Below are 11485 nucleotides of genomic sequence, written 5' to 3' on the forward strand. Positions count from 1 at the left end.
CCTTTAAAACTTGTTGCCATGTCTAGTTTGGCAAAAACATTTTTTTTCTAAAGGGACAAGCAACAGCTCTTTTATTTACTTTTTTAAAGACCCAGTCAAATGCAAATATTGTCTTTGTATTTTTTACCATGTTCTTGTAGCATTTATTTTGTGATGTAGGACATGTAAAAAACATTTTAGATTAAAACTACATTTCTGAATATGTCTTTGTTTGAATTGAAATGAATCAAGAGCAGATGAAAAAAATACTGTTTGAAAAGTTAAATGGGTGGGGCCAAAGTCTCCTGCTCCGCCCCATTTTGATGCATTCACTTGCAGACAAATAGATCCATTAACTTCTTCTTTTTCTCGTCCGAGCTGCAAGCTGAATGTTTGGATAGCTCCAATCTTGCTAACCATTTTTGTCACATCGAAAATGTCCAGTTGTGGTTGTGAGGAGCTGTAAGCTTGCAGGACAGTGTTAACAAAGGGATGATGGGATATCAGTGGAGGATAACTTCCGCATTAACAGTCCTGCCCACAACTCAGAGGTGAATTTCTGATAAACTCCTGCCGCTCTGCACAAACTATGTCCTATAGAAAACAAAATGTTTTTTTATTTTGCCAAAGATTTGTATAATCATAATTTAAAAAAAGATTTGAAACATTTTTACAACAAATGAAAACATGATTGGAGTTGAACTTTAACATGTGTATTATTATCCACACATATTCTATATGTGAAGATCATGTCATTTTGTCTGTTTTCTTGATTTTCTGGTTTTGTTTTTTTCATATTTTGCGTGTTCCCTCTGTCACACCAGGATCCAGATGTTGATCATCCACTTATGTCTTTATTTATGTTAATTATCCTCATTGTGTTTCTGTGTCTGGTTTTGAGTTTATACTCGTCAGGTCATTTGCACTGTCACCTTTTTGCTTCTCCCACGGATTTATGATTTTGACATGCTTTGTGTTTATTTATTAAAGTGTTTGCTCCTGCCATAAAGCCTAGACTCCTGGGCTTTGGGTCCTTCACCATCTGACAAATTAATCGTACATCTGATGTTTCTGATTATCATGCAATATTTAATTATCTATTACAATCCCAACTTTGTTTAGACATTTTAATCTTGCCTAATACATATATATATATATATATATATATATACATATCATTTGGGAAAATGATTGTCCCAAATTTCCATCCAAAGAAAATAGAAAGCTAAGCTTTTACTGTTGTTTAGTTGTCCCTTTTTTTGGTGGGTAGCATATTTTCTACTCTTTGGGAGTAGCTGCTGCCTTATTGAGACATCAGTGATTTACTTAGAAATGTAATGACTGGAGGAGTTATGAAGGTAATATGGTAATATATACCTATTAAATAGGTAATAAAACATCACAGTTACTCATATTGAATATAGAAATTGTCATGAATAGTTCAGACAATGTACTGGAGAGGACAGGATTTACTATTTTATTGCTAATAGAAGAAATTATTCCAATTTGATAAAATTGTATGTGCTCTAAGTGGAAATTTTAAGCCTGCACACAGCACTGTGTGGGATTCTTTTGTTGCAGATGATACATGAAGTAAATATTGATTATTTGTGCACTGCAGAGGCACAGATATCTCCACAACCTTGAGATAATTGAAATAATCTTGCTTATGTTAGTATTACCAATGAGAGACAGTTCCCTTTATTTTTCAATAGTTGCACTGCAGATCTTACCTTTTGTGTTATCTTGTATTATCTATGTTCTGGAAGGCTGTTTTAGTCTCTTTCACTTGACATGATTAGAGTAGAGACATGCTGGATGAGGTAGAATCACACCAGCCTACATAAACCTCAAGTTTCAGCTTCCAAGTGGCAAGGGAAGTTAGAAACACACATACGCACGTCACAATAACGTAAATGTTTGCCCGACAAAGTGACTGAAACGTCATTGCAAAAAACAGACAAAGACAAATCTCTAAATCTGTCTTTATGAAAATGTGACCATAGAAAGATCCCACAGAGAAATCCCATAGGAAAGGTGATAAAGATATTAACAAACTTTCCACTCCCTTCTTTTCTTCCTGTTCCCACCCAAAATCCTACGTCATTCTGGGTCTTCCAGCTTCTTGGTCTGGCTTCCTAAACAAGCAATTTTCAATCTCACAAAGACTATTTCTACCTCTGTCTCACCATTTCTTGCCCCACTGCAATAATGGGAAGGAATACAAATACTAGAATCCTATCTTCAGGATTATGCTTACAGTTATACAGACATGTTGCCACCTAAATGGAAATGTTTCCGTGAAGAAACAAGATAAAAAAGACAAAATCTAGTTGTTTGCTAAACTGCAGTCAGAGGCGACCACATGCAAACCTAAATATTTGTCTTTTGTAGAAACCTCCTTGTCATTTTAAAAATATCTGAATAAGTATTGCAGAATGTAAAGTTTGCATATGTCAGAAGAAGAATGACAAACAGGGAAAGAAAAGACTAAATGAGAGGAAGATAGGAGTGTTTCCTGTTAGAATTCCACCCTAATTGACCTTTCTTGGTTACCAAGGAAACAGAAACCTTGGCAGTACACGGGTAATTACTGGTAATCTGACCAGTTTCTTTCCTTGAGTTGCTTGTAGTTAATCAACATAATTTGGACTCTTATTGAAACAAAAACACAGTTAACCAAGTATGACTGATTTAAGTAGTTGAAAACAAGATTATTCTTGGTTTGCCTTTTTAGAATTGTATCCCTCGCAGTTCGTTGGGGTATATGCACACCCAACACACACAAACTCCAACACAAAGGCACAGGCTTACAGCTACATGTGCTTGACAAAAAGGCAACTCAGCAATTATGCATAATGCTCTCCAGGCAGTCGCCATGATGTGTTAGAAGAAAGCAAACTCAGACTGACATCATGTCCCTTTAAAACAAAGATCAGCCACAACGTGTCAGTGGGACATGTCTACAGAACGAGGCCTCCCCCACCGACAAATGCACTCTTCACACTGGCTAACACATATCTTAGCTAAATATACAGTAAGTCTGTGCTCGCTTGTGTTACACATAGTTGAATGGATCAGACGTCTGGAACAGTTCTTTGACTGTACATGTCAGCAGTGGACGATATTTCTTTTTAAAAAGGAAAAAATGTACAGTTTTATTAATGTAAATGGAAAAATAATTTAGGTCATGAGATATTTTCTGACTAAACAAATGTTATGGTCCAGAAACAAGAAGGAAGTTTATTGGTATGACCTGAAACTTTAAGAATTCCATAACTAGTACTATAAATTTAATTCCGACTTGTAAAAACGATTAGTGGTAGAGGTTTGAGGTTAAATTGTAAAAGTCTTAAAAAAGTAAATGGTAAAGAAACTATACTCTTACATGGGGATTTGTAGCTAATAGGTGGGGATGATTGCTTCAATTAGAGGCATTAGATTATAGTATTTTCTATAAATAAACATACAATTTATGTGTAGATTTTTTTTTAAATCACTTGTCGTAATTGACTTGTGTTATGGAAATTTGAAATTCTTCCGTGTGTGTGTGTGTATATACATTGTATTATTATTATGGAATATTAATGTTAATACAAGAACACTGGATCAGTTATTTGTGTGTCAGTGATATTAACATGAATAAGTTATCAACAGTCGCATCATAATTAAGTTCTAGATACTTTTTGAGCTGGAAAAATAATGCATTTGTAAAAGAAAAAAAAAGGACTGTAAAAGTGTTGACATGTATATGTGTGTATTAACAATTAGAATACAGTGTTTAAATGTTAATTTTGCATGGGTGTAAATATATGTATATATGTGCTCAAGTTTAAAATAAATTAAGAAAAATAAAATAAGCATTTTCCCATAATTTAGTCAAAGACCAAATTTAAGTTAATAAAATATATTAATCTGAGTCAAATACACATTTATCAAAAATGGATTTTCAAACTCATAAACCAATTCTCTTTTAAAGCATTTTGCAGGAATAATACAGCTTGTATGATAGATAGAACATGATTTTTATAATGTTTATTTATAATGTTTTTTTTAATGAAAGTTTTAACTGTTCTCGTTAAAGTTGATAGCTAGGAGCAAATCGTTTTTTGTATGTTTAAGTGTTGTTGTGGAAGTTCCACATTGTTTCTAGTGGAAATACTGGCACCATGCAACACAGCTCTGCCACTGTCACTGTATGAAGATGTGTGAGAATGAGTTACTAGAAGTCTAAAGTATTTGTGAGGAGTTTAGTTCCTTTTTAGAAGGTAAAACGTGTTGCCATAAGGAATCATCACCCTCCATCTTATCCTATCCTCTGCATCCTCTTCACCCACACCGACCACCCTAATGTCCTCCTTGACAACATCCATGAACCTTCTGTTTGGATTTCCCAATGGCTCCTCCTCCTGATAGCTCCAATCTCAGCTTCCTTTTATCAACATAATCGCTGTCCCTCCTCTCAGTGTGTCCAAATCAAATCTGGCTTCACTGCATTTATCTCCGAAACATCTAACATGAGCTGTCCCTCTGATGTATTCATTCCTGATCTTATCCGTTCTCATCACTCCCAAAGAAAAGCTCAACATTTTTAGCGCTGCTACCACTCGCCTCTTTCCCAAAGTTACTGTATCTGTATGCACTGTTGTATTCCTTTGCAAAATGTAGGTTAGGATATAAATTTGAACCAGTATTGGTGTTAAATAAATGTAATCATGCAGGATAAATTTAGAAGTTGCCAATCAAAATTCAGTTAATTTTGTATTTTTTGGTCAGTGTTTATCTGGCCTAAGCACCAAAGTCAGGATGTGATCAAAATAAAGCCAGATGAACCAGAGGGACAGTAAGGAAGTCAAGACCAACCCAGTTATCTGCCGACGAGGAGACTGCACTAAAACTGGAAATCATATAAGTAGGCATGATCTCACATATGGCTTCAAGAGTTCTACCAACTGCACACAAGCAAGCCTATGCAGCCATACTGGGCAAACAAACTCTAAACTCCATTTATGCCAAGTTGGGTGTGCTGGCATCCAATCTCTGGCTGTGCGCTTGGTGTAGCTGGCATCAAAAAGGCATGAAACAACATTTGGTTATTCCCAGGAGGCAGCCGGAGTCATAACAAGAATGACACTTGTGTACAATATGATGCTGCTCACTTCTGCTGCGAACTGTGGCTAAAACTCTCAAGAATCTAAATAGTAGAAATGCGTGATTTTAAAAAAATCTAAAAAAACAGACTTTAGCATCTCAGCGCCAGATAGAAACCTAAAAGGACAGAAGAGAGCACCCAGTGGATGCAGAAGGAATGTATCCCTCAATCTGTATCTATTTACTCTTCCAGTTTTCTGCATATTTAAAGATGGGTGGGCTGACCGCTCTGACAGCAGTGATTGCTTTAGCAGATTTGCTCATCAGAAAAAAAAAAAAAATAATAAATAAATTACCAGCACGCACAAAGGGGGTTTTACGAGGTATCACGAATGCTATCCACCCCACTACGCAGACTTAAGGCCTCAGAGGGGAGACAAAAAAATTACATGCAGTTTATGAAAGAGTCAGACAGGGAGGAAGGGGTGGAAAAGTCACTGAAGAGAGGGGTGACATTGAATGAATGAATAAAAGTGCAACTAGGAGAGACAGGGTCAGTGAGAGGGGGTGTGTTAACGCTTCACTGCTCGTTATGCCATAGGGCCTGTTTCTGCTGACCCGCTTTCTTTCACCAACACAGACCGGACATGATCACACTCACAAAAACCTCTGAGCATGAACACTTACAGCGTATGAACATTATTTACCCATTTCACTTCAGCCTGTGACCACACAGCCACGTGAACACATCTTAAAGTATACACTTTCCTCTACTGAAAGCTGCTTTTTTTAACAGTAAGTGATAGTCAAATTAAATTAAAAAAATTATAGTTTTTACCATTTGGTTATTAATAAAATTTAGGAAATATAAATAATCCAGACAAATACATATATTTAAAAAAATCAAAGTCAGATATTAAGGGGTTAAAGGACACTCTGTTAAACTCTTGTATCCTATATATGTATATATTTTCTATACAATACCTCAACTGTAAGAGACAAAATGAGAAAATCCCATCATCATATGTTTAATAAACTTATTAGCAAATTATGGTGAAAGATAAGTATTTGGTCAATAACAAAAGTTTACCCAAAAACTTTGGGTATGTCCTTTGTCATTTTTCACACACTGTTGCTGCTATTTTGGTCCATTCCTCCATGCAGATCTCCTCTGAAGCTGTCGCTTCACGACACATTTTCAACTCCATCTGGGATTGAGATTTGGAGACCAGATAGATTGGTCCAAGACCTTCTTATGAAGCCACTCTTTCATGACCCAAGTGGGATCAGTATTTAGCTGGAAGATCCAAAAACAATTCATCTTCAATGCCCTCTCTGATGGTTGAGGTAGGTTTTGACTAAAATCTCACCATACATGATCTTTGCCTTACATGGATCCTTTTGCAGAGCAACAACCCCAAAACATGATGTTTCCACCCCCATGCTTCACAGTAGGTATGGTGTTCTTTTGATGCAACTCAGCACTCTTCTTATCTGACTGCATGACATTCTCCCAATTGTCCCATGAATCATAATAGAATAGTGTGGTTCTTCTTATTTTAATGGAATTAAAAATAATCCAAGAGAGTAGAGCAACTTTTTTACAGTGAAAATGTTGCTTCTCATTATGGCACCGTACTTTCAATATACAACATATTAATAATAAACCCTGAAAATAAAAATAGACAGTCTTCATGACACCAAACCAAGTAACTCATTAAATGTTTCTGAGAGCTTCTAAAATCAACCAGGATGTATTTGTGGAACAGAGTAATGATTTTCACAGTTTTGGAAATTGACAAAAACAAAACCTCAAATCTATTTGTTTCTAAACTAAACAATTTTGGACATAGCTGTATGTACTCCTACACAGCTGGGAGGAAATCATGTTCTGTGAATGTAATAAGAAGACCTAGATGGACCCCATTTTAGTACACAAAGAAAGCGATGTCCAAGAATTTATAAATGTGTGGTTAACAAATGTATCTGGAAGGTTGTTGGATTTCCTCAGGTTAAGTGTCCAAAAATGTAAATCTAAAGCCTCTTGTGAGCGAATGCTAGAGAAACAAAGTCCTGGTCTGTTTTTGCATCCTTAAAAACACATTAATGCTAAAGAAGTATCCATATGCAACATTACTACTATATATTTGAATCATCAACCCAATTTGGGTTATGAACCAATACCTAACTATGCAGTGTTCAAAATCTCTATTTTCAGTTTATTGTAAACGTAAAGACTAGCTTCAAGTAGTAAAATAGAAGAATATTAAGTGTGTTTTATTTACACTCTCCATTTGTAATGAGATGAACTCAAAAACCCTAAACATTTTCTAAATACACAAAATCTCTCAAATATTGAACACAAATCTCTCTGAATCTGAATCTCCTTTGGTGAGATAATCCATCTCACCTCACAGGTGTGCCATATCAAGATGCTGATTAGACAGAATAATTATAGCACAGGTGTGCTTTAGACTGGCCACAATAAAGGGCTACTCTAAAATATAACACTTTCCTTTAATAAAATGTCATATTTGATTGAATATGGTGTGACCACCACTTTCCTCATGCCGTGCAACACATCTCCTTCACATAGAGTCAATCAGGTTGTCAGTTGTGGCCTGTGGAGTGCTGGTCCACTCCTATTCAGGGGCTGGATATTGGCAGGAACTGGAAAGCGCTGGCTATGACAGAATTCCTTCAGTACTTAGTGCACTATAAAGTGTGTTTGGCATTTTGTAGTGCTGTCCGAAGCCACAATTCCAAAACAGGGGGTCCTAGAAATGTTGCTGAATACTCTGAGTAAAACCATTGTACATAAATGCTCACTACTAGATTGAGAAATATAGACCACATTGCATTGCGTTTAAACAATTTTTACAAAAAAAAAAAAAAAATGTATTTAAATGTATTTTTAAGAATAAATCATCAACATATCATAATACAGAGGTTCTCATATGCTTGTATTTTTTTTTGTTTTTTTTGCTTCTTGAAATCTGTGAGATCATGTTCGCCATTTAAAACAAAAAAGGACTGTAGTGAGCATTGTGTCTGAACTGCTTTTAACATCCAGGGCGCTAGATAGTCCTGCACTATATGTTTTTTAGTAGTTAGGGAGTAGGGAGGGAATTTGGACATAGTAGTATGCATCAATCCAGAGCATGCCAAACATGCTCAGTGGGTGACATGTCCGAGTATACTGGCCAATGCAAGAACTGTGATGGTTTTAGCTTCCAAGAATTGTGCACAGATCCTTGCAACAAAGAGCAGTGCATTATCATGCAGCAACATGAGGTGATGTTCTTTGATGTGTGGCAGAACAAAGGGCTTCACGGTATCTGTGCGTTCAAAATGCCATCAATACAATGGACCTGTGTTCTCTAACATATTCCTGCCCATACTATAACCCCAACACCACTTGATCCACAACATCGGAGTTGGAAAAACACTTACCCAGTTGACATCATTTGCCCTGAACAGTGCTAACCGGGATTCATCCCTGAAAGGAACTCTTCTTCAATGTGCCAGGCACAACTGAATCTGAGCATTTGCCCACTCAAGTAGGTTACAACAACAAGCTGGCGTCAGATTGAGACCCTGATGAGGATGATACACTGCATGAGGCAAATAGTGGCCACACCAGATACAAACCAGATACTTTATGGCACACCTGTGCAATAATCAGCATCTTGATATGGCACACCTGTGAGGTGGGATAGATTATCTCAGCAAAGGAGAAGTGCTCACTATCACAGATTTGTGTACATTGTTTAAGAGAGGAAAGGTTATTTTGTGTTTGTAGAAAAAGTTTCAGGTGTTTGAGTTCATCACATGACAAATGGGAGCAAAAACAAAAGTGTTGCCTTTATATTTCTGTTCAAGTATATTGAACATGTTAAATCTTAAGTACTAATCAAAAAAGTCTTTGGTAGGCTATGGTCTTACATTAAATGTTGTGTTGTTTGCAGGGCCTTTCGGGTGTATTTCTAGTTTTTTTGTCACTCATTTTCCTTGTATCTTATAATTTCCAGAGGATTTTTTTTCTTGATGATCTATATAGCCAACATTTCACCTTGTAAAGCAATTTATTTTCAAACTGAAGAGAATTGACATTATCTTGAAGTATTCTCATCTTTGTTATTACATTTCTTATATGCCTTACCTTCCAGCACTGCAACCAAATTGTGAATCAATTGGAAATCTTGTTTAGTGGGACAAATTTCAAATCTGATTTCTTTAATGTTGCTTTTATTAGTGCATCTGTGCTCCCTTATAGACTCTCCCTTTACACTCAGGGTTGTAACATCTCAATAACTGATGTTCACGCCATAGATTCCCTGAATCTTCCTCTTCCTCCTCTTGTTCTGTGGGTTTCTACTGCTTCACAACGTCACCAGGCGACACCTTTTTAATATCAATAAAAATACGGCAGACTGTTTGAATATATATGAAAGCCACGTCATGGAATGGGAAATTTTAGCTACCAGGTGTATTATTATTTTAAAACCAAATACAAACACCTATGAATAAATTATAGTATATTTTATTTCTGCAGAACAATTGAACACTGTCCCTCTTCATATTCAACCACTTCTCTAGTGCCCCACTGACACACTAACACTAAAGCAAAGAGGATGTGGAGTTGACAGATGAACAAAAACAAGTGCAATGACCTTTATTTGTGGGGGGAAAAAGATAAATCCATTACAGAAAGGACTCGTGCACAAAAAAGCAACATGCAAAACAATAATCAAAGCATAAATTATGTATCCTTCAGTGTAATGATAGCTGTCACCGTGTGCCACATTTCTCTATGGATTCCCCCCTCTTTCCTCAATGTTATCTGTCAATCAGAGCCCCCTTACTATAAGGCGTGACACACCCACTGGATCATATATTTTTTCCCCACTCACATTTCACAAACCCTCAGTAGCTCGGTGGTATAATTCCCCCATAAATCAAGCTCAGTGATCGAATTCGTGTCAGTATTTGAATGTTTTCCCGTCCTTTCACCTGGTTTGCGGCTCGTGGACAGATGGAAAAACCGCTGCTTCCAACACCCTGCATTTCATTCAGCTATTTAAATAAACTCCCCTGGTGCCTTTATGGACACAATTTAGCCAATAAAGCTGCGTAAGGGGTGCAGTTGCATGTGAGATTCATCAGATTTAGTCAGATTGAATCGTGCAGACTGCGTGATCAATGGAGCTGAGGCGCACAGCTGCACTGGTGCCTGCGCTCACCGCTGCACGGGGAGATGCAGCATGAATGTCAATGCCAGATGATCGCAAAACCTCACTCTGGTCTGCAAACGACAAAAAGAAAAATACTGCAGGTCTTCTGCAAGCTCGGATGGGTCGGAACCTGATCAGACAGGTGGGTGATGCGTTTTCCACCCATTTTTTCCAAGCAGTCCACGCAGGTCCACTCACCGTCACTGCGGACTGTCTGACTGCGCTGCAGGCTGTCTGCCGGATCTCCGCCGCGCTCCCCGGTTTCAGCAGGTTCTTGGTGAATCTCCGGGTGGATTCGGCTGCCATCTCCTCATCGGAGCGATTCCTGAGCACAGATTCACCGCAGCAGCGAGTCCCCGGTCCCCGCTCTTAAAATGAGCCACTGTTTACAGACGCGCGCGCACACACACAGACACACACGCACACACTCATACGCACGAGAGTCTGCACACACTCTCACGCCCGCCAGGAGCACGGCAGCCTTCACTGTGGTAACGTCAAGTCAGCTTCTTTGAGAAGCAGCAGGAAAGAAATGACTTTCAATGTAAAATCGCTTTTAACCAACAAACAAGAAATCAGTCTGTCATTTTTGGGAGGCTTTTATTTTGAAGCTAACATTTATTTTCCGGTTACATTTTTCTGGCATTCATTTTATTTGAAAAAATGCATTTTTGCACTAATAAATATGTAGATCCCCCCCCCCCCCTGTTTTAAAACAGGTTATAAAATTGTTTTTATTATACATATATAATTTGATTCAATTGTGATTCAGCAACAGAGAATAAATATGTAACTGTTGACTTAAATAATATAAGTAAATCTTTTTTTTTTTTCTTTTAAATGTCACGCATGCAAAAATGATGAAAACTACCACCTCTCAAATCGCAAATGTCATTCAAACATTAGTAGTCAAGTCACAATCCAAACAGGGCTGGAGCAGTTTTACAGTTACAGACAGGAGGAACTAAAACAAGGCAACACTGACTCCTAGCGGTGAAGCTGATAAATGCTCCATCCTTAAATAAACACTTTTTTTTAATGCTTTCAAATTTCAAAAGTTTTTAGGCCTTTTATTGCTGCAGCTTTTCCAACAAAGCATTTAGCTATGCATTTTAGAATAACTGTGGCTGTTCTGCAAACACAGAACAGACACAGCATGAATCCTGGTATAGATGCTGTGT

At 37.3% G+C, this 11485-nt stretch overlaps 1 protein-coding gene across 1 annotated transcript in view; it reads right to left on the minus strand.

Annotated features, from left to right (window-relative positions):
* The window catches only part of dock10 (dedicator of cytokinesis 10), a 67153-nt gene extending 56156 nt beyond the window's left edge, over nucleotides 1–10997 (minus strand). Inside the window, exon 1 of the mRNA XM_036214793.1 lies at nucleotides 10503–10997. Within this exon, the coding sequence (XP_036070686.1) occupies nucleotides 10503–10610 (108 nt within the window). The 5' untranslated portion in view covers nucleotides 10611–10997. The remainder of the gene's footprint in view (nucleotides 1–10502) is intronic.
* Nucleotides 10998–11485: the final 488 nt, after the last annotated feature.

This window comes from Oryzias melastigma, linkage group LG13 (genome assembly GCF_002922805.2).
Source record: "Oryzias melastigma strain HK-1 linkage group LG13, ASM292280v2, whole genome shotgun sequence".
Lineage (NCBI taxonomy): Eukaryota > Metazoa > Chordata > Actinopteri > Beloniformes > Adrianichthyidae > Oryzias > Oryzias melastigma.